General features: G+C 38.1%; 1 protein-coding gene across 1 annotated transcript in view; it reads right to left on the bottom strand.

The window, feature by feature from the left end:
• NPC1 (NPC intracellular cholesterol transporter 1) overlaps window positions 1-24,855 on the bottom strand; it is a 41,654-nt gene that overhangs the window by 12,982 nt on the left and 3,817 nt on the right. Inside the window, exons 2-11 of the mRNA XM_072411313.1 lie at window positions 11,763-11,885; window positions 10,918-11,024; window positions 9,276-9,451; window positions 8,654-8,821; window positions 7,766-8,015; window positions 6,880-6,956; window positions 5,274-5,644; window positions 2,971-3,197; window positions 2,272-2,372; window positions 160-262 (exon numbers count right to left, since the gene is read on the bottom strand). Coding sequence (XP_072267414.1) covers window positions 160-262; window positions 2,272-2,372; window positions 2,971-3,197; window positions 5,274-5,644; window positions 6,880-6,956; window positions 7,766-8,015; window positions 8,654-8,821; window positions 9,276-9,451; window positions 10,918-11,024; window positions 11,763-11,885 — 1,703 coding nt within the window. The remainder of the gene's footprint in view (window positions 1-159; window positions 263-2,271; window positions 2,373-2,970; window positions 3,198-5,273; window positions 5,645-6,879; window positions 6,957-7,765; window positions 8,016-8,653; window positions 8,822-9,275; window positions 9,452-10,917; window positions 11,025-11,762; window positions 11,886-24,855) is intronic.

The raw sequence follows: 24,855 nt of genomic DNA, 5'->3' as shown, positions 1-24,855 counted from the left end.
AAACATAGCAATTATTGTTTATCCTAATGATGCTGCAGTTCAGGAATTACATTTGGTTCTAGCACTTCCATTCTTACCATGCTTCCAGGAATATTCAGCCATACGCTTATATGGAGCAGAGGTCACTCTAGTCTATGGCATTCTGAAACATATACTTACTCTTTCTCCCAGGCCCGGACCTTGTTTATCTTCTCGGTGTCATTGTGATAGTTATTCACCGGGAAGGTAATCACAAGTGCTGTAGCGTTGTTATAATTCTCTCCTGAAAAAGAACATCGGTATAAAATTTAGATCTGCAAAAAATAACATGTAATAATTCTGAATGCATTTGTTAGCCGTGTTTCTTAACCAGGGTTCCTCCGGAGGTTGCTTGGGGTTCCGTGAGCAATAAGCAATTTTTGACTTTCAAGTCATTTTAACAGATATTAATGATATTTTTGGCTATCTGAAACGGTAGAAGCCTTTCCTCTGGCCAGCAATGTAAGAGGCATTGTTTAACTGACCATAACACTAAAATAGCGGATACTGTGGATACAGTAATTAAAGTAGGGCTTCCCTGAAAGTTATTTCAAAGGGTTCCTACATGTTACAAAGGTCAAATAACACTGCTTTACACAGTACTTTTTCTCTGACATGTTGATTTCTGAACACAATGTTGATGTTGATTGATATGTTGATTTCTGAACACAAAAAACCTGTATAAACTTCCGTCAGTTGTCAGGTTTACACAAAATTTTGGTCTCCCATCAAGACCATATGAATTTGTTTAAAAATTGTTCTATAAAAGCTTTATTGTACAATACCCATGCGAAAACCATCAAACTAATAAATAGAAAAGGGGATGTAAACAAACAAAATAAGAATATGTAAGGCTCTTCCCAAAATAAGGAGTTTATCCATCTGAACAGCAGATTTATAAGACTTGTAAGGCAACCCTTTATACAATTTTAAAAAGACTTTGTTACTATACAAAATTTCTCAGGCAAACTATACCTGTAAAAGAACACAGGTCATAGTCACAACCTTTGCTGTGTCACCCTACTCTGCTCTTATGTCTGCTAAGGTCATGGAAACCAACACATTAGGTTTGCTGGATTTGTTATTTCCCATAGCCTTTACTGGTTCCTTCCAGTGATCTTTACCCAGGAACTGAACTTCTGTCTCCACAACAGACCACATTTCAGCAGAAGTCAGAATGCATTTTTTTCTGGATGCCTTCAGTGAAAAACTTTTGCATTATCATAGTAAGTGGTGTCTGTATCTTAATGACTAAACTACTTGGCTCATGGCAGAAGTAAAGCTGCGTACACACTTCCAATTTTTATCGTTCAAAATGAACGACGAACGAACGACGAACGATCGATTGGGCAAAAATCGTTCGTAAAAAAAGTAACCAACGACGCCGACAAACGAGGAAAGTCGTTGGAAATGAACGACCGGACCGGCGGATCGGATTGGACGACGATCGTTGACCATCGTTCGTGTGTACGATCGTTCATTGATCGTCCATGGTCTGAGCATGCGTGATGAACGAACGTTCGTTCACTTCCTGTCGTGCACGTCACTTCCTGTATCGCTCAAACGATCGCATCTATTGTGTGTACAATATCTACGAACGATCGTGTCGTTATCTGTATGTACAGGATCGGTGCTATACGATCGTTCGCAGATATCGTGCAGGATCGTTCGTCGTTCGTTTACCAACGATAATAATTGGAAGTGTGTACGTAGCTTAAGAGACCTTGCTAATCAGGCATACTCAAACTGATTGCTCAAAAATGACTATAAAAAGGTGGAAAAGACTGCAGAAAAATAAAAGACTCATTTGAGGATTATCAAACTAAAATCATAATTTCACTAGTTGTGGAGATAAACATTTAGTTAGATCTTGCCAACATTTTTTTAAATACTCACTTGTGCAATATAAATTAACAATGAATGAACAATGGATTAACCTTTTATGTATTAGGCTCATTACAATTAGGAGCAGACTACACTAGGAAAGCAAGGCATATAGAAGTGTGCCATTAGAAAGCATTCTTCATGCCTAAAATTAATAAACTAACATTTCGCAGTCTGCATCTGAAAAAGTTGCCCTGTTCTTCACACAGATATACTGCTTCATGTATGAATTTTGTCAGCCCCTGCTAGAATTAGGCAAAGATGTGCATACAATTCTCTTTTAAACACAAAATAGGGGAAAAAAATTGCCAACAAATGCCAAGGGGGGAAATAGTAGACAAATATATACAGAAGCCCAATCTGACATACCATCATAGCCTCCAAGAACAAGCCATGGAAAGATTGGGCCACCAAAAGTGCCCAGGCATGGATCATGAAGTGCAGAAGTGTCATTCAGAGAAGCTGGTGACCTGTGAATGAGATGATTATGTTCAAGACTAATGGTAAACTGCACCCTATATAGGATTAATAGATCTAGTTTATCATTACTTCACTTTTAATGAATACACAGATTGGCGGTAAGAACAATAAACAGATAAATATGAAATCCTGTTGAGATAATAAGGCTAAAATCAGCCATCAAAAAAAAAAAAAGTAACACTAGTTGTCCTCCCAAAACACACTTTGTCCTAAAGTTCCAATGTGCTGCTAGGCCACCCAGACTGAAAAAATATTTCTGGGATACCTGGTAGCAGATATGGGGCTTTTCCATTAACTGCTCCAAGTGATTAATTATGGGAAGGCAGACCGAATTTAATTGTGATCCTAACATAGATAAAGTTTGAAATTTGAGAGTGTGGCTTTAAGATATTAGGTATAAGTGGTCTTCCAAATCAGACAAATGTCACTAGAAAATTTTAAGGTTTACTGAACTCTTACTGTTCCTCCAATTGACAATCTGATCAAGAAATAAATAACAGAAATCTAAAATTGATAATGAAATTTTGGAAACCAACACAGAAGAAAATCAGATATCAATGCACACAGTATAAATTAAAGCAAACTTACTGCACACAGTATAGGAAGTGAGTGTGGTAATCCGCAATAACAAAGAACTCATCACTCACGCTGTGATTCAACACAGAATAGCTGTTCTGGAAATAGTTCAGGACACTGAGGATTGTACAGTTGTTATTGTATGGTGCCAGTGGAGCCAGGCAGATGTCCTTTAGCATCACAGTCTCATTATTGTAGCTGGCAGTTATGCTCTCAATGGAATTTTGTAACTCCAAAACCTGCAGAACAGCACAAAGAATGGTTAGTACAGCAGTTTCACAACGAAATAAAGATTAAGGGACTGCCTGACTGGAAATCATATATAATAAAGAGCCAGCAATACAGGGCATTTTTTCCTCTCTAATAGATTTTTTACAGATTTAGGCAAAAGTGACAGAATGATGAAAAATCCCGAAAACTGATCCAGGATTTTAAGCTTTTTTGGGCAAGGTCCCCTTCACCTTCCATATCACAGTTTGGACTGGATTTTCATGCAGGTTTTATTAATTTGTACCCCGCTATTATATAGCGCTTTATAAATACAAAATAAAATCATTTGTAATGATAAGAACATGGGGGTAGAAGTATTTGATCAATACTTATGCAGGGTTTCCTTTATTGCTGCACAATGGCTGCATCTTGCTGCTCATTCTCACAGTACAAGTCCATGATTTGGCCAACTTAAAGCGGAACTAAAATTAAAAAAAAAAAAATTCTGAACAGACAAGTTTTCTTTATTGCAAGGGGGACAGACTATGTCCCAATAATATAAACCGTTTTTTTAACTAAACTCTTCTCTCTTCACTCCATCCGAGGCATAGGAAATCCTTATCGGGCCCTTCTGTATGCACACAGGCGTTTATTCATTCCTGGCAGCCTGCTAAACTGGGATTATACATTGAGATACACATGCTCCGCTCTCTGTACATTATAGGAAAAAATTGCAAACAGGAAGGTAGGTTTGTTTTATTGAATAAGAGACATCTGTCTTTTGTGCTCCTTTAAACAAAGCACTTCCTGCCTGGCTAGTATCTTATCAAAGTAGCTGTATTGTTCAGATAAAGTAAGGCTACGTACACACATGCAATGGTTCTCGACCGATATCGGCCAAGAATCTGGAGTGTGTACGGCACTCGTCATCAACCGTCTAAACGACCGTCCTGGTGGATCCACGGGCGATGGACAACGAACGCTCTCCCCCTCCCCTTTCCATAAAGCAGAACTGTGCTGTATGTACAGTACTCCTTCATGCATTTTACAGTCGTAAGAAGGGATCATGAAAGATCCTTTCCAACGACAATTATTGTACGTGTGTACATAGCCTTACTGATTTAATATTAGGGACGAGGTCTGAATCCCTTCACAGAATCGTATTACAAGAAAACTTACAAAAAAATTACAAGAGAATGTTAAATTAGAAGCCGTGTACACAAAGCAAGAAACAGAAGCAAAGCAAATGTGGCCAATTGGAGAGATTTAGCTCAGATTAGGAGACAAATCAGACCTCTGCAGTGACATCACTGTTTCCACAGGGAGTGACAGTCCTTCTCCCCATGCTAGAATGGACAGGCTTTACTACTTAGGCTTTGACAGCAAATAAAAACTGAAAACTGCAAGACTTTACTCTTTTATTTGAACTCTAATTGTATGTGAAAAGTTTAATTGGACTTCAACTTCTACAAAGCAGAGCCACCAAGGAACTGGGCTAAACTGGCCTTGGTTTGCTTGACTGCAGAAATGATAAAAAGTTGTCCATTCTCCATTCTCGTAGGACACAACCAATGCTTGTAGCAGAAGGGGCTAATCTTGGGCTAGCCTATAGATTTTGTTTTGTTTGTTAATGCACTTGTTCTTTTCTAATATATTAGTGTTTAATCTACCAGTAGGCAGCAATGTAATCTGAAGGTACAAGTCTTCCCATGTCCCACAATTCAGGACAAAGAAAGAAATGACATACTATCATTTGAAGGCTCTGAAGCCATCTTTAAACAAGCCATAGCTAATCCACCACTGACCTGCCTCCCTCTTTAGCAACAGATTATTGAGTTGTGACATTGTAACATTAGCATATTGCTTGCTGGTAATCTATTTAACCCGATTCACAGGGATATGGATTAAAATCCAGTTTATACTAGTATATGTTAGGAACCTACAAAAACAATCCAGGACTGCAAATTTACCAAAGACAATGAAAATCCTAGTACTGATCAAGGAGTATGGCCATAAAGCAACAGAGAACAGAAATGCCAGAAGTTAAATTTAGCTTATTCCTCTTGCTTTATAAACAATTCCCACTATGTGCACCTTTTAGTTACCTGGGTGAGAATATCAAAGGTTAAAGGAGGCCCAAAAGGCACATCATCCCCGGATGGATATGGGGAGTAGATTTCTCCTGAGCTGTTAGGCGCAGTGATGATGAGCTGCTCTGTGCGGAAGAAGGGTCCAAAGTGTGTATCAAAATAATCCTTTTCTCTGCGTGCCTGACTGTGTGGGTCAGACCACAGTTCTACAGGGTCAGTAGTAATACGCATGAATTTTAGTCCAGTGCAACACACAGCAATCAAAGCCAGTGAACAGAAGATGACAATCCAAGGGTGTCGGACACAGAAAGAACCCCATTTGGTGAAAGCAACCCTCAGACAGTTCTCCAGGCGCTCCCCAATTCTGTCACAGCATGATGGTTCGCCTAAAATGTACATAAAGATAATCTCAGATATTGGCACAGTCTGGAAAGAGATTACACACACTATGTACAATGCAAATATCTTCTACAATACTGATTTTAACTTCAAACTCTATAGAGTCTACTATCCTCAACTGTTCTAGGAGAATCATATGACTGGAAGCACGACCATGTTAACAGTAATCTCTAGAAAGACAAATCTAATAATAAGTCTACTGTGCTATCCACGCAATGCTGCAATTGTGCTACTGGCCATTCATTTTATTGTAATGTGTTTTATAACTCACAACAAATAAATTCTAGTGGGCTTCTCGCATGTGGGTAAGGTTCTGGATCTGTGTTGTGTATTGATCTCTGCTTAAATTCTGACTAATCAATCCAAGACTGCAAAGACAGGTCTGAATCTGCATGAGGATTAAGATGGATTTTTAATATTTGAGTGGTAAGAAGGTACTTGTAGTGCCTAGGTGTTGTGGAATACCACCATGTATTAAAACAAATAAAACAAGGCACAACAGATCTCAACATGGTGCTCAAAATTTTAAAGCCTTTGGATTGCAACTCCTAACAGTAAACAAGCATTATCATAAATCCAGTAAAGCAAAGGCATGTATTTTCTCGGGACAGATTTATTTTAAATAAAGCCCTTACTGGGTATAGAGTCATTAAGCATTATTATAATGCAGAGCAGAAGAAGGTCCTGTTTTGTAAGAAATAAAATGCTGGGTAATTTAATAAAAAGCCACATGTGGTCATCCTACACATTATATCGGAGCACTACAGAACAGTATAAACCCATCATCATTACAGCAGTAATAAGTTTATATCATGACAAATATCTGAGTGGTAATTATAGGGAAATGTATTTGGATTTAACAGTCTGATGCACCTGGGAAAAAGCTAGTACCAAGCATACTAAACAGAACCCCTTTAGGTTTAGTACAATGTTTAGCTGCATCACTGGTTAGGAGTATTTCATGTAAAAGTAATTATAACACAAGCAATTAAGTCAAGAACTATTCACACCCAATTTAAACCAACTCCCATCCCCACCCTGCTGAACACAGAGCAATGTGCAACTAAATTTGTAGTTCAGCATTTGTCAGCAGTAAAAACACATCTGCATAGTACTGTTTACAATGTGGCTCTACGACATGCAAAACCATGAGACTAAGAATTAAACCCCCTTTACAATAATACAATATGCACTCCTCCTAACCCTTCTAAAAATTGCATACCTGATACAGTAGTGTAATTTACAGAATATGCCAGGGTGCTGTCAATCGGAGCATATTCAGAAACTATCCTCTTTTTTCTAGAGAAGAAAAATGACAAATAAGTGCTTTAATGTCACATTAAGAAATTCTAGTGGAAGGAGAGATGGAAAAACAAAAACACAAACATAAAAGACTAAATCCAATTAAATTTGTGTGATCACAGTTTAAGCAATCATCAATAAAACAAAAACATACACTTTCAAAGACATCTAAAAGCATCAGTGATCATACCGTCATTGTACTTTACATTTTCATACATACCTTATATAATAATATAATGAACAAAATAATCTTTATATTTTAAATTAAAGCGTCTTTCCATAAATACTGCATCTTCCAGATTCTAGATGAAAGCTTAAAAAAATAGTCCACCTAGAGGCAAAGCCTCTGCAAACAGGAAAATTATTTGCCACCCAAAGCATTTTCATACTTGCAGAAGTGATGTCTGGATGCTGAGTGACTGCTATAGACAACACATTGCTTTAATCACATATATTTAATAGATAGGGCCCACCATTCTTAAATCTCTCAGAGACCCTTTTATAATAAAATCTTGGTGTCCAAGTTCCTATTTGTCTTGGACAAGACAGTAAGGCCCACCATTCCTACAAAAATAACTTCCTGATGAAAACTAAAAAAAAAAAATAAAGTAATTAGCACAGCCCCTGAAATTCCATATTTAACTGAAACATCCTTGTTTTTTTGGTTAAAAATACTTTAAGTTAGAACTACCGAAACTAAAAAGGCCCACGGTTAGCAGAATGTATGTTAGGTGAAAAAAACCACAAGAAGCTGCTGAGCACATGTGGTTTGGTCATAGGGAAGAAGATTCACCACAAGTACTGACCTGTAACACCAAGCTCCAATGACAGCAGAGCAGAATAAAAGTAAAAATGCACCATAGGATATCCACATGATTACAACCATGGCATCAAAGCCAAAGAGAAGCCAGGGTTCTGGAGGAGGTGGAGGTACTGGTCTACTGCCACAGACCAGAGTACAGTCCTGACAACTGCAATGGGCACCATCTTCATCTACAGACTCATTGCATCCCTTTGTGGCATTGTTCATGGGAATCATCTGGTGTAATGGCTCATCTGGAAGGAAAAAAATACAATTCCTATGTTAATATCTCCATATCTATATTACTAAAACGCAATGTAAGGCTGCGTACACATGTCAGATGATTCCCGTCCGATCATCGTTTCAGGGCCAGTATCGCAGAATCTGGCATGTGTACACCAGGACGGATCCATGAACGAAAAACGACTGCGAAACAAGTGAAGGGGAGATAGCGCAGCTGGGTGTTGCTCTGTCATTCTCCCCCTGCCCTCTACATAGAGCAGAATGGTGCTGTATGTACAGTCCTCATTCACACATCGTTCAGTCTTTTGTCATTGGAAAGGATTGTGAAAGATCCTTTCCAACAACAGTTCTTTAGCATTCTTTAGTATGCAGCCTTAGTTATCGCTCTTTACAATTACTCCAATATTAATAATTACTCCATTTACTCCAAAAATAATAACCAAAATATTACCGCAGTTGTGGAAAAAAATTGTAACACTCAGCACCACGGCGGTCATTTGTATCACTTGGATAATAAATTCAAAATGACTGCCCAGGAACAAACACTATCCTCTACCCAACCTTGACCAACACCTTCTCACCCGCTAAGTACTGCGGAAACATTAGTGAACCTTCCAATCCCCCAGCCTGAGAATTTGGTATACTTTACCTGAGAAATAAGGTGTGATGGTGAAAGGAATCTGTCCGTTATCCTTGTTAAACATGTACTGAATCCAGTTGGTGGCATTGCAGTCTTTGGCTTCTCTTCCACACATCAATCCCAAAGCTTTAACGTTACTGGATGGAGCTTCTACATCCTTGCAGGCATTGTACATTGCTGAACAAAAGCAGACAGGATATGTGTAAGTTTTTACAAAAAAGCATGGATCACCTCAATGTTTACATTGCTTTAGGCATCACTCCAAAGTAGAAAAGAATGAGATGAATAACCTATTATCCCTTTTAAAAAAATTGGATAACAATGCATTCTCACCTTCTACAAATATGTTCTTTAATTGACGTTTGTGACAGGTACACACACTTTAACTTTTGATTTCCTTTGACATAAAAACCAGTATAGAACAAATAATGAAAGGTAGTATTAAAAGGAACAAGAAAAAAACAAAAAAAAAAAAAAAACTTAATGGCTTTTTACCACAGCAAATGCTTTGTAAAATCCACTTTACACATAGCTCTAACAAATCCTAACGTCCTTGTGTACAATCCTAGAGACATGCTTTGCTAATCTGACCGGACCAGCATGTCCTAAATTGTTGAAAAATGTTACTCACCATTTGAAAAACTTTCTCCAATGTAGTAATCCATGGTAATGATGCTTTTGTTCTCTTTGGTTACATCTGGCTTGATATAGTCTATGGTCCCAGTAACATTCAGAAACTCTGACTGACGAGGACTGCATGTCAGCTCACAGAACAAAGTCATTAAATTAAAAAAGCAGGAAGGACACCTGGAAGGCAAGATGTAGCAACTGAGAATTTTGTATATTTAGCAAAGATAAAACATTTTGGTCGCAATAGTCTCAAGCCTTTATACAAACACAAAGTACATAGATTTCTAGTGGTCTGCAATGTAAAACCTTACAAAATCAGAACAATATTATTTTTTTTTTATTATGTTTTCTTTAATCTAGAGCCTATGACTGCAAAAAGATCTGCACCTCTCTCCCACGTACAGAAATTCCAGATGAATGACAAACTGAGGGGAACTCTCTAGAATTCAGGGGTGGGCAAACTCGGCCCTTTAGGCCGGATACGGCCTAGCCAGTATTCCAGTCCGGCCTAACAGCCCCCCCAGTTATTTATTGTTGGATGCGGCCTCATTGAATTGTCGTGTTATCGAGAGTTCCTCGATATCATCGAGTTCTCACACAGTAACGCCAATTACTATGCCTAAAGAGCAAAAGAAATGCGCAGGTACCAGTCTCCAGAAGGTTGACCTCGAACATCATGTCTTCAACCCCGAATGGACTGACGAATTATTCTTTGTCCAAGGCAGCAACAAAGCCCTGTGTTTAGTGTGTAACGACACCAACAGCACTTTCAAGCGGTCGAATCTCAAGGGGCATTTTGATGCCAAGCACGCGCACACGTACAGAGACTTTTATTGACTTCTACCATCAGCTGCCACATGCTCAGTTTCCAATGTTGTTAGCCCGTGCCAAGCATGTGGTCGCAATGTTTGGCAGCACTTATTCGTGTGATTGTACTGTATTTTTAAATAAAAAAAAAAAAACGTTCCTTCGACACCTTGTTTATTCTGGCCTAGTGTGCATTCTTGACCTCCTGAAATGGCCTAGTAGTGCAAAATGTTTGCGGACCCATGCTCTAGATACATGAACAATGCAAAAACCAGTATTGCTCCTGCAGATTATGGCTGCCTCTCTTACTATTCAGAATGAAAACTAGATCATACCACAAAAAGGGAAGGGACATTATTAGCAACAATATCAAACCCCTAAAAAGCAAACTGCACAGTACAAGAATAAAAAATAAATGAACATGAGGGAAGTTAAAAATTTATCATACACAAGGAAGTATTTCCAAGTTACACTACTAATAATACTCCATGTAAGCTATAATTCCAGGAACATGCCTTGCCATTAAAACAGCTAGTGATGATGATCCAATGTTGGGTCATCCAATGATCTCACCCTTTTCCGCTACAGAATTAGAAGTCTTTAAATATTGAAGCCGCACATTTGTATATCAGTATGTTAAGATTATACAAAGTCCTGTGAATTAATCAGATCAGAAAAGGAGTAACTTCCAAATATAGAGACTTCAGTTAGTTTCAGAACTTGATTGACAAAAATACAAATACTGATAAAACAACTTTGATATAAAATTGAATTTCATCTGTATTGGGCTGTTTGCCATACTAAACATCCCCAATAATTGTGACCTTCCTACATACCTGGACAAAAATTGTAGAGGAAGCTGTAGGTTGTTGTTCAGAGTTTTGAGCTGTTGTATATCACAGCACACGCTGACATTGCCATAGTACAAGGATGGGCACAGTTGCTGCAGAAAACAAAATATAAACGTATATAATAAACATTATGCTTAAATGTAGCAACTAAAAACAAACACCATTAATTTCACAAGAACTTTAAATATATGCCACCATACTACACACATAAGACACAGCCTACACCACAGCAATCATAAGTATGAACGCATTTCTCAATGACACCATAAGCCTGATAACATTAATGGTTAGTTTGTTCGTTTATAATAACTGCAGCATTGAATTAGATGAGTGTGTGTACAACTGCACTAAATCCAGAAGGGATCAACACCGCTCGGTTTTCTTGGGAAGTAGGCTGGACATCTATAATTATTTAAGCAGCAGTCAAAATACCCCCTGTGGCCTTGGATCAGTATCTATATCAGATACCTTTCAAAATAATCTCCAAAAGGTACTGATCAAATGTGGAATATTAAAGTCATACTTCTAAAAAAAAAAATCACATACATATGCCAAAGAGGCAACTGTAAGACTGTACAGGCCATCTCAGAAGTTCTAAGTTCCCATGGACCTTAGATAGGCTTAAAAAGAAAGGATTCTACAGCACAGCATTATACTTGGAACAATAAAACGACACATTTTTTCCTGATAATCAGGAAATGTATTGACTCATGTAGTGTGCCAAAACAGGCAATACTATATTATTCAGACAAGGAATAAACAGAGAATCCCAGTATATATCCAAGGTAATGATTCTGGGACAAGGTTTAGAAAAATACTAAATATCCTACCTGTAGTAAGTCATGGCCCTCCTCAGGTAAGGGAATTGGAGGACCGAGGTATTCACAGTTGTACCGCTTGCCACCTTCTGCTTCACCACATTCCCCATACCAGACACAGTGCTGGGAAGAAACCTAAAAGTAAGAAGAAACACATTTTAATGACAGTTACAGCAAGTTTAGTTTAATTATTGGTAACATGTAGAGAATTGTTATTTATGGCGTGTATCATGTACTGAATGGTAAACTTCATACTACCTCTGTACATGTACAAGGCTTCGATGTGCTGACTAACTCACATATTATTCCTATAGGTGACACAGCAGCCCTATGCAACCAGAGCTGTAGATATATATATGTGTGCACACATGTACACCCATGAAAAGGATGAAAAACATACTTAAATTAATAAAAGAGAGAATGAAGAAGTTTCAATTGAATACATTGTTTTTTCTATAATGCAAGCTTCTCGGTAGTCATGCCAATCCAATTAACTTTTTTGAACATGAACAAAGAAATGTTCAGTTGATGTGGGCTTGTTTAAGGTCTCTAGAGCTGGACAGCTATTCAACTAACATCAAAATAACTGCAAGAGAAACCTCAAAAATATATTGTAAGCAAACTTATTGCCTTGGTATGTAATTTAATGCACCAAGGCAATTACTACTTATTTTAAAAAGTTATAGGACCCCAATACCCCAAATAGTTAAAACATGCCAGGGTACAATATGTCCAGCTTTAAAAAAAAAGTCATTACTGGCATAATTTGCTAATATTCTGCTTGTATAGGGTTACCATCCGGATTTTCTACCCGCATTCAGATATTGTATAAAAATACAAGTAGATGTACTGAAGTAACTTAATTAGGATTGTACGCTGTGAGAGCATGATCAACACATTTTCTTTGATCTCTGGCGACAACCAGATCCTCCAGATTTGGCCACACATCATCATCAGATCATCTAATGAGGAGTCATGGCTCCCAGCAGAATCTTGCTTCCTTCATTTAAAACTTCTAAAGTAATATGAGGAGCAAAACAGAAACTGTAACAAACAGTAGATTACATTTTTTTACACTTCTTCTTCCTCATGCTGAATACACTACAAAGAAAAACACAGCTACAGTCACAGAAATCTGTATGTGTCAGTAGTTAAATGCATTAGCTAATCACTTAAGAAGCATGACCCATGATGTGTGGCTCCATCAGTTACTTAGTTGATGACAAGGAAGTTTTGTATTTGTCTTGCTCACTAAACACAAAAGATGTCAAGGCTTTTCTGCAGCCAAGGGCTGAAACAAAAAAGTAATGTAAAAAGCACCAAGAAAAAGTTATAACAAATGATAGGATCAGAGAAGAACCAGTACACCAATTGATTAGTGAAAACCTGTACTGACCAACACTGAAGACCTTTTTTTCTGAAAACATGAGCTGTTCGGCTGTCTTGCAGATTCAACGTTTTTGATACTTTCTAAGTTGATTGCTCAGAAGTAGTATAGATATCAGTAATTTGCCTCTACAACATATTGAAGCCAGAGCCAGTGAGACAACTCACATATAGAAATCAGAAAAACATCAGATGCAGGGTTCTCCCCAGCCCCTTTTAGAAGGGCGCACCACCCAACACTTTTCAGTAACCACCCAGCTGTTTTTGGGTGGTTATTGAACAGCTGGGCTGTCACCTGGCTTAAAAGAATGCTTGGGCTGAACACAGACATGATACACTTACCCCATGAATTTCCTGCAGGCCAACAAGATGCCTTTTTACATTAATAAAGAAGTCCAGCAGGAAACAGGAGAACCAAAGATTGGTATAGAGCAAACACTGGAATTTGCATATAAATGTAGCTACTTGTATCTCTTTGTGTATTGAACTCTTTAAGATGTGATTTGTAATCAGTAGCCTCTCATTAATTAGTTCATCACAAGTTAAATTTGGATGGTGAAGGCTTCTGACACTGGTTAAACCTTCATGATGTGAGCAATACAACATTTCTATAAATGTGCATTGACTAAGAATTAGCGAAAACCTTGCAGTATGAGAAAATACAAAGAGCAACAGATGGAACCATATCTGTCAAAGTTATCAATTCCGCAGGACGAACATCTACAAAAAGAACAGTTTGAGGAAGTTGCAAACGTCCCTACAATCTCAGTCATTTTATTCTGAATTCTGAACCTGGTGGACCTGTAATGCTAAACTCTACAAAAAACAAACAATAAAGAGGAAACTTTACACATATATTGGTTCAGGTCCAATTATGGGTGAATACAATTAGAGATGCTCTAAATCCTGTGAATATACATGGAATGCAAACTATGCCACAAAATAAATGACCGCCTCAGACATGGGCATTATCTCCATAAGCCATCATGTCACTCTTGATAAGAGCTGTGTACTTTTGGACCCAAACGGCTGTCACTAGCAGGATTTTCAAGGCCTAATAAACCAATGTAAACACAGCCGTGAGGAGATAGAAAAACTGCATGGCCAGCAGCTACCTCTAAACCCCGTGCAGACGTCAGACAGACGTAAGAGGTTTGTCACTGGAAACAAACAGCACCACCGTTCTAGTCAATGGGGAGCGAGTGTGTAACATCCCACTGTGCTTTCCTCCATAGGAGTGTACAGTGGTCATTCAACAATCCAACATGGTGGTGACCTTGGGGGACCCCTGGACACGCATGACAAGCATAACGAATAAGGTAGAGAAGGGGTAAATATTCTGTAATATTTTTACTGCTGTCTATGTCCCTAGAAGTTCCTGCTGACCCTGTCACCTTGGATTTCTAAAAATGTTATGTAATTTCCAAAGCAAGAGGTGAGGGAAATTTTTTTCCATTTTGGATATCTGTTCCAGTGACAATTTAAAGGGAAATGTCACAGACTTGGGGAGATTTATTCCCGCTGCCTATGGGACAGAAAACCTAAGAGTGTTGGCAATAAACTACATGCCATATGATAACATGTACAGAAAGGAACTGAATGTGTACAGTTTTCTGCAAGATGATCATACGGGAAAAAACTTATATGACCTTTGGATTAGGAAAGGGTTAAAGGCTCCCTACACATAAACTTCCTCAAACTGGTGGTAGAGCAAACTAAGTAAGTAGTATAAGAGTTCACAGATATGTTCAGCAAGTTCAAGCAACATATCTGATCAGTTATGAACTTTGTGATTATAAACAACAACAACAACAATAATAAGTTATACTGTCAAATGTCACAATACTATAGCTTCTCATATGAATAAACAATTGTGAGGTCAAATCTGTCCAACAGAAGACATGACAGATTTTAAGGCCACACTACTGATGAGGCCAAGATGTACATGGACAGGATGGTAAAAGGTCTCAGCTCGACACAATCACCTGTAAATATGATCAACATATAATCTTACACATTTACTAGCTGATCAGTCAGATTAGTATTGTGTATGCACGTATGGAATAACTCCTATGGAATGTTAAGGAGCAGAGGGGTTATTTAGGAGCAAATAATACAGAGCATGTGACACTCAGAAGACCAGAAGAAGTGTGCAAGGCATTTCATTTCCTGCAGTCTGCATGAATAACAAGCTCCCTGTGCTTTTTGACTTGGTCATGTTCAGCAGAGGTCAACAGAAAAATTGATTGAGATGACTTCTTAGTTCAGAACTGTGGGCTAAAACAGAATGTTGTGAGGAATCGGAAATAGCATGTTGGTCGCACAACACCTGATGAGTACACATTCGATCTAGGAAAATGACTTAAAAATTCTAAATTTATCTGAAATATATATATTATATATATATGCATGTGTTTTCTTGGTGATGAAAATGATCTTTCATGATAGTTTCCAGTGACAGATGAATAAAATGAGCTCTGCACATAGCATTTGTTCTGTTCTACAGAGAGGGGAGGACAAGTGAACTGAACCCGACGTGCTTCCTTCCACTGACATACAAATAGATCATTCCAGATTCTCATTCAATAAATCAGCTGTAGTGTAGTGAATGATGATGGGCGACTGCTACACACGTCGAATTTTCCACCAACGATTATCTGAAGAATGCATGCAGCCTAAGTCCCAATCTGTTCTACCAAGCTACACTGAGCCACGCATACGCAGCACAGAAATTGGTCATTGCAACTTAGCCAATAAAGACGGCCCAAGCAGGTACCGTATTTTTTGCCATATAAGACGCACTTTTTCTTCCCCAAAACTTGGGGGGAAAAGTTAGTGCGTCCTATACGACAAATGTGTTAAAAAAATTATTTAAAATATTATACTCACCCGATACCCGATCCTGCGTGTGTCTCTGGCTGCAGCGTGTCTCTCTTCTCTCCTCTGCCAGCATCGTGTCTTCTGTCTGTAAAGCAAAGCGAAAGAAGCCGGCACAGCGCCACCTGCTGTTCCCTGTCCTAACTGCCGTACAATAGAAAAAAAGCACAGAGTGATCAGAAGGGGAATTTGAATGACAGAGTGATCATAAAGGGAGTTTGAATGACACAGAGTGATCAGAAAGGGAATTTGAAAGGTACAGAGTGATCAGAAAGGGAATTTGAATGGCACATGAGTGATCAGAAGGGGAATACCGGTATGAATGGCACATGAGTGATCAGAAGGGAAATAATCTTTCAGAATCTTTTTTCTAGATTTTCCTCCTTTAAAATTGGGTGCGTCTTATATTCCGGAGCGTCTTATACGGCGAAAAATATGGAAAATATTCTGTGTTTACTCATTTACATTGTCTCCTTTTACTTCTGTCTTTGGTTTCCAAAGCAAACAGTGTCTTTAAATACTAACACCCCCCAACCATGTCCTGGTTGTCCCAGATTCCTTTCCAGATATGCAAAAAGCATTTTTTTTAAAACCACAGTTTTACCAAAAGTTTTCCTGCCTCCATTCTCTCCAACTAAGTTAGTAGTGTGTGTTGTTTGGGGGAGAAATGGTTATGGGGATGTGTTCTAGATTAAAAGGTGTCTGGGGTGCACAAAATTTGTGGTGCCAATTTTTACAAGTATAGTATAATTACTTTTTCTTTATGACAACTTCACTTCAAGAATGCCATATGTATATTTGTCGTTCAATAAAATATTTCAAAATTGCAGATTGGAAAGCCTCTCTTCAGGGCTTTTCAGATAACTCTAGTAATGACAAACTATTAGGTTACATTTTTCCCTCATATGTATACCCACTTTACAGTTCCAGTGTGAAATTTACGGGTGCTGATGTATATTTATGTCTAGGCAAAATACCATTTAAAAAAACCTACACATTTAATAGACAGAAAAATACTTGTTGATCAAAAGAGACTATCAGAATTGTCAGGCCTGCCTGCTGGACTACAGAACTTCATATCTCCAGCTGAACCTGGAGAAGATAGAGGACCTGGACAATTGCTCAGTTTGCACCCTTTATAATCCGCCAATTTGTTGTTTCTTTCTGAGGAAAAGTCCTGGTTGCTCTTACTGCCATTGCTGACCACTAGGACAGGTGAAACAAAGATAAGCTTTTGCATAGAGGCATTAGAGGCATAGAGACCATAAAGTTGCGTTTATAGTTCAGAATTTTTCTGAAATTGGAAGTTATGTTGTAATTATGTGCGCTTATGATAAACGGCGGTAGAGGTGTTTTGCCTAACAATATCCAATTCTGTTTTCCCACTAGTCTAGACTGTACAAATATAAAGGCCAATTAAAAGGGAACTGAACGGCACTCCATTTTTTTCTACCCATGGGATTGGTACGATTACAAAAGAAGAATATTTGCTATGTAACAGGGAACATCTAAGAATATTAAATGTTCCTCAGTGGTACCAAGAAAAAGCTTTGTGTGGATTTCTCTGCGCCTACAGCCTCATAGCTGTATATCTGCAATGTAGGATCTCAGGCAATGCTGCTTCTTGTTGATAGTCTTTGCAGATTTCACTGTTCTCTTTGCTGGAGACTGGAAAACAAGGCAGCCAAGCCCTGCTTCTACCAAGATAGCCATCCCAACAAAGAAATACAGCACAGAGCAAGGGATAATAAATGCATCCTGGAGTAATATTAGCTGTAAGGAGACCAGAGGCAATACTGCTAACTAGGAATTTATTTTCTGCCTGCCTTTCAGAGTTTATAATTTTTTTAGAGAAGCCCCACATGGGACAATCCATTCAATTTGCAGCATTCTCCACCATTACTCCACCATTTTAGGGTGAGTGGGAAGAAACTGTAGGCGAGTGGTAGCCCCTGTGTTGTAACCCAACTTTTCAATAAGCACAGGAAAACAGCCAAGTGGTTACTAAAAATTGTCGGGTAATGTGCCCGGCTAAAAGGAGCTGGGTAGAACAGTGAATTTTAATCAAGGGCAGTTTTGTTTTATTTACAAACTTGTAACCCTTTTATATCTAATGTCTATACATTTAGACCACTAATCAGATACAGTTACCTACCCCTGAGGAAGCCCAATCTGGGTGAAAAGCGTTGGGAATGTATACGGAAAACCGGTCATGTAAAGCCATTCGTGTTAGCAATTACCTTGTCTAGTTTTGGTTCCCCACTTCTGTGAGTTTCAACAGAACAAGGGGATACACACTGAATATCGCTTATTTTATGATTGTATGTATGAAGTAATTGTGTATGAAACTAATACATAATATATTTGACCTCTAGCTTTTGAGCCTATTTGCAGTCCTTTATGTTACAGTTTTTTTTTAAACTACATAACTGTGCAAAGGGTTATGCTGAGGTTTAATGAACAACTCAAACTAAACCTGTCACAGACATGAGCAATTTGTGATAAGAAAAAAAAACAATAAACAGAGGTTACCTTCAGGGAAAACTGCATACATCTTCTCCCATCTATATCTAAAAATTTGTTTTGAAATGCAGGTTTTGGTAAAGATAACTTAGGTAAACTGTGACTTAGACATTTATAATATGTCGCAATAAAGGATTTATCTGGAGAAGATACTGGAGTTGTCCACTGTGCTAAATACCATTTCAAGGGCTGTTACACCTACAAGAGAACAGCAACAACATTGTACTTGAATATGACTTGTAAAGTTGTAAGTGGGCTAAGCCTTTTCTAAGTGTCTGGATTCACTGCAAAGGTCTCAGAAGGGAGCATAACCATGAAACCTAAATCTCTGCCACTATAACTCCAGAAATCGTGTGGCATCCAGAGTGGATTGAACAGAATGCTTCACATGCTAACAAAACAATCTTCATGAAATCACAAAGGGACAAATGATGTAGGAGCTCTGCTCTGTTGGGAGACAAAGAGTTTATTCACAGCCTTATTCATCCCATTCTTTATAAAAATGGCTGGGTGTCTGTATAAAATCATATTCAAAGGACTGACATTTCAAGACAACACATTAAAGACCTGACAACAGCTAAGATTTATTTTTGTAATAGAATCAATTTTGAAGGGAAGACAATAATACACTTATGACTTTCATTGCTCAGTACATAACAGCAGGATGATGTACACAATAAAACAGCAGTGTTCTACTATTTTAGGTAGGATATTTGCAGCTTGAACCAATTATAAAAAAAACTTAGTAACCACTATGGAGTCATCTGCATTGCTAGTACATCTATATAGAACTGCAGTGCAGTAAGTGGAGTAGGCATTGTGGATAAATTCATCTTCAAAATTCCCAACTTGTTTACTATGAGAGCAGATGTTTTCAGGCTTCTAAAATAAGCACAGGGCTTCAGTTTCTAAACTATACTTTATAGTCTTTGCCATGGAGGTAATCTGAGAATAAATACATTTGCAGCACAGGCAGCTAGAAAGGTTAGAAAAGATTTATTTATAAATAAAAGATTTATATAGCGCCAACGTATTATGCAGCGCTGATTACATGACACTTCTTCAGAGATGCAAAGCACAGGAGTTAGGCTGGATTAATACACAGATCTAGGACATCAAGATCTAACTATGAATACACATGTTGCCTATATTAAGCCTATACCGTGTTTAAGCCAGATATTTTTAAAAGCCGAGTGGGAAGAAGCTGTAGTCGGATGACAGCCCCTGTATCGTGACCAAACTCTTTAGTAACCAACCAAAAACAGCCGGGTGGTTACTAAAATGCGACGAATGGTGAGCCCGGATAAAAGGGGCCGGGGAGAAAACTGCAATGTTTTTTGCCTGAAGCTCAGCTGTAGGTATATGTATATAATTCAGTGTCTATAAACTGGGTACAAGTGCACTTTAAAAATATATTACCACCTATACTGGTACAGGTAACCATGAGGGATTGTGTAAAGAAATGTATCAACACCTAGTAAAAGTGATCACATGGGATCCACTTGTTCCTTTCTCAATAATTCCCAATATAAATTGGGCCACTTGTTCCTGGCCCTGGCCTCAAGAGTCTCACTTTCCACTTGCAAATTCAAACACCCCAAACCACAAGCTCAGAAATGGAATGTAAACCTAAGCTCCTGCCAATGTAAGCAGAAAGTTTATACATTTCGTAACATAGGACTCAAGTGGCCTTGTGATGAATGCAATAGCCTTCATATCCTCTGTATATGTTTTCAAAGGATTTTTTTTTCTACTGGGTAAGTGGTGAACAACACGAGGATCAGCACTCAAATTAGGAGACAATAATATAAATATCATAAACAATATACCCAAAAAGTTTCTTATTCTCTTAAAAGTCTTCAATGTGTAGCGATGATTATGTAGCATCCTGCAACTTATATTTATTTATTGTTCACCCTACACACAGCCTGCTGCTGTATTTAGCATTTTGTTATTACGTTTTCTGACCTAGAGGTATCACTGTGTAAGATTTGAGCATATACAAATATATATATATCTATAATAATATCAGGTTTAAACCAGAACGCTATTGTAAGCTCTTCGGGGCAGGGTCCTCTCCTCCTGTATCACTGTCTGTATTAGTCTGTCATTTGCAACCCCTATTTGTACAGTCATAATATGTTGGCGCTAAATAAATCTTGTTTAATAATAATAATAATAATAATAATAATAATAATAATACCTTAATGCATTCTAATTTACTATAAAAAATTTGGGGGATGCAGACAATGATTTGCAATTCACTAAAATGTGAGCAATGCAATCAGCTGATCTTAAAAGAAAAGCAAACTTTTTATTATTTCAGTAATAAAAGAAAAAGTATTTGCTGCCCAAACCAAGCTTTCTGTAATGAAATTCTAGTTCGCTACCTTCTGAAGAATGAAAGTAAGTTTACCATTGTTCAGGAAGGGTAACAAGATCTAATATTGCCTCTACTGTGACAAATACTTTGTTGTAGTTACTGTTTGTCTCATGAACTCTAGTGTATGTGATCTGGGCAATGAGTACGTACACATATTTAAAACGAAAAACAGAGCTGTATTTAAAATACATGCTATGTCCTGTTCTGCATGTGCCAACCCTGTTATGAAAACACACATCGGTCAAAAATTATTAAATAAAAATGATCAACCTAAAATTAAAATAACAAACCTGCGTTTGCTACAATGATTACCTTTAATTCAGAGATTCCCCTTCCCCCGTTATGCTATTATGTCACCAGATGTCCCCAGTCTGAAAACATCATTTTTCAGCCCACTTCCCCTAATCCCAGGTCATGCTGCCAAATCCCCAAGTGGACATGGAAAGGAGAATGGTGATAAACTAAACTTTGACTCTGCTTTCTGTTCCTATTTGAACACGATTGGATTTGCCCCTTCCGCTACTTTATATTCTGTACAAGAACTATAGGAGGCAGATACCAGATGAAATTCAGGTACATGGACTTGCCAGCACCCCAGCACCACATTTAATAAAAAGGGAAGCTCATGTAAAACAAAAAACATCACCCTCATCTTCCACAGACCTTTTTAACTTTATTTAACTATTTTACCTTTATGTTACTTTACCGTTTTGTTTTTTTACTTTTTACTTGCATATTGTTACATTTTATATGGCGGCAGGAAAACAGACTTGTTAGTTGCATTGAAGGTTTGCTATAAACTAAAGGAAAAGGAAAGCACCAAAATGCGTTATAAACACTGCACACAATTGTGTTGTATTAACATGCATTAAACGTAAGGTCTGTACTGAAAATCCACTCTTTAAGGGAATGAAACTTCTGCTATAATTACTGTATTGTGCTGGCAGTGAATAAAGTTCTGCTCATTACTGATGCATTCTGTATAGCCATTAATTATGTACAAGTGCAGATATTGGTCACTATGTGACAGACTTCTACTCCTCAGACCCGCTGATAATATCTGTTTATGTGCCTCTTTAATGCACAGGCAATGGCATGGACTGCAACCCCATCACATGCAGAGAGATGGATGGCAACACTGTGCCAACGTACATTGCACATGTCTGTGCCAAGAAACAAAAACACCTAGACTTTTCCTGACCCAAATTTTCCCTGGCTATGAAGAGGGTAAAGGGTGTTTGCTTGGAAAAAGCTTCCATAGATGTATTAGTCAACAAATAAAAAACTGTGACCAGGCACAAACACTGCTCTATGAATTACAAATAGTCAGCACTGACTGCTGGGCACATGACAGTCAGCTGAGGAGGACATATCCTATTTCTCACCAGCCTGAGGGTCAGAAGAAAGTGCTGCTGATATACCAAATGTGTGTTACTTACCCCATCTCCTAGATTGTAAGCTCTTCAGGGCAGAATCCTCTCCTCCTGTGTCACCGTCTGTATTAGTCTGTCATTTGCAATCCCTATTTAATGTACAGCACTGCGTAATATGTTGGCGCTATATAAATCCTGTTTAATAATAAAGATAGATAGATAGAAGCAACTAAGATACAACAAATAAAAAAATAAAAATGTATAATATATATGTACTATACATAAATATTTACCTTTTTATTTAAAATAAAATGAGGATAGAATAATAGAAACTATCATTGGAGATTTCTTTACATCATATGTCTGAGTTCATTACCAAGTGAGCTGAAACAAGGCAATGACGTTATAAAAGAATACCCTCAGATCTTGTATCAGGCTTGTCCCTGGTCGGGGGACCATAAGTAAGTGAAGTCAGAATTATTGTAACATCACCGAGCCCCACCACTGCTTCCTGTGAAGCTCACAGAACCTATATTTTTCTTCTACAAGCAGGATGAAAAATAAATCATCCCTTTTGAGCACTGCCAAGCTTTAAAGTTAAACTTTGTGCACAAAAACTTTCATTTAAATAATTTCAGTTTTTTCTGTATGTGTAGTTAGAGCAACTTCTCCTCACTTCCTGTCCTGTGACAACAAGTTTTACCTGACAGGAAGTGAAGGAATCTCGCTAATAAAAGTAAAACCATAAAACCAAATCTCATTCTTCTCAATTCTATTTAAAAGTTTTGGATACAAATATACTTTACCAAGTCACCAAGCAGCGTACACAACCTCCAGAATCGCCTCAGGCCAGCCAACAAACCACACATTCAATGCGTTATTCGGGTTTGGTTTATGTGATTTAAAGAATATTTAAAGATGAAAATGTCATCTATTACAGCCTACAATTCCCTTAATATAGTGCAAGAGAACACTTTGAGAAACAAAGGATCAAGCAGGCAGTTACAGGTAGTCCCTGAGTTAAGGACAACCGACATATGGATGACTCCTAGATACGAACAGGGCTTCCCTGCTCACTGTGTGCAGGACAGAGGCTTGATGGGGGTGGCGGTGGTTTGCATGACTTGCAGAAGAAATCTTTTATGAAAGTGGGTGATCTTAGGGGGGTGAGCTCTTTCTGAAAGCTCTTGTAACTCTTTAAGGACCAAGACAAACTCTGTAGTTATTTATTTTTGCATATCAAAGCTTGCTCCAGAAGGTAATCAATGTCTAGGCTCCATTAGGATTTTATTTTTGCTTTGTGATAAACTCACAGTGAGGATTTTATACAGTAACTGACACCTTGCTGCCTAATAATATGTTGAGACAAACATCTGTCCTAATTGCATTTAATAAAATAATGTACCTGTTCCAACATAGATACAAACTCAACTTAAGAACAAACCTATAGTCCCTATCGCGTAAATATACCCTGGGACTAAATGAATATCCACATCTTACAGTACATTGGTGTGGTGGTTAGTTGGAAGAATGGCTCTTATATTGCTGGCCAGTGGGAAGAACCATCGCCTTTACAGATAGCCAGCGTCTGAACTGAGGGGCACAATTTGTTCATTGTGCAAGAAATTCTGGTTGGGAAATAGTGACAACGTCACTCCTCCATTGATGCAGTGAAATAAGAGTACGGTCACTCCTGGACTGGGGGTAAAATATTGGTGAAGATCACCAGGTAAAAAGTAAATGAATGCAGCCCGTGTATTTAAAGCTATTAAGCGTCAATGTTGCATTATTGTTCGTGGTTTAGTTGCCTTCAGGCTTTTATGTTTTAAAACCGTATTGTGATGTTTTATATTCCAAGTAAAGCAGGATAAAAAAACATAAATTGTCCCTTTGTTTTAATGAAAAGGAATGAGCCCATCTCACAGGGAATACCATCAACGTCCTTGTAAAAGTTCACCTGAGTTTACACCTGTTAACTTTCAACTTGTACAGAATACACTGCCGTAGAATGCGAGTCATTTCTCTGTACAGCGCAGGTAACAAGCTGCACCCAGCACCATGAGGCTATGAATGTAAACATTGATATTAATCAAGAATGTAGATAAAGCCGTCAGACAGACAATCACACCGTCACAGCGTACAATACACAACATGCAATAAGTGGACATGTCTGTTCTCTCTCCAAGCTATGAGTACCATGGAAAATGGCAGCAAAAGCAATGCCCGTGGTATGTCTATGGAACTTGTAGCCTTTACATTTTAAAAATTCCTTTGTGTATTTAATGTACACTCAGCATACTTGCAGCTTGTGTTTATTAAAGTGGAACTAAAGTTAAAAATTGTGAGCAGGCAGGTTCTTTATGGTAGAAGAGACAAGTTGTGTCTCCACTGCAATAAAATAAACTTTCCTGCACTTTCTCTCTAATGTACACCGGGCTGCACATGGGAATCCTGGCATAGCTGGCTGCCGGGAATGAATGAACAAACTGCCTGCGGGAATGAATGAACAAACTGCCTGCGGGAATGAATGAACAAACTGCCTGCGGGAATGAATGAACAAACT

This window comes from Pyxicephalus adspersus, chromosome 5, assembly GCF_032062135.1.
Source record: "Pyxicephalus adspersus chromosome 5, UCB_Pads_2.0, whole genome shotgun sequence".
NCBI classification, from domain to species: Eukaryota; Metazoa; Chordata; class Amphibia; order Anura; family Pyxicephalidae; genus Pyxicephalus; species Pyxicephalus adspersus.
This window is presented reverse-complemented; position numbering and strand designations above follow the sequence as displayed.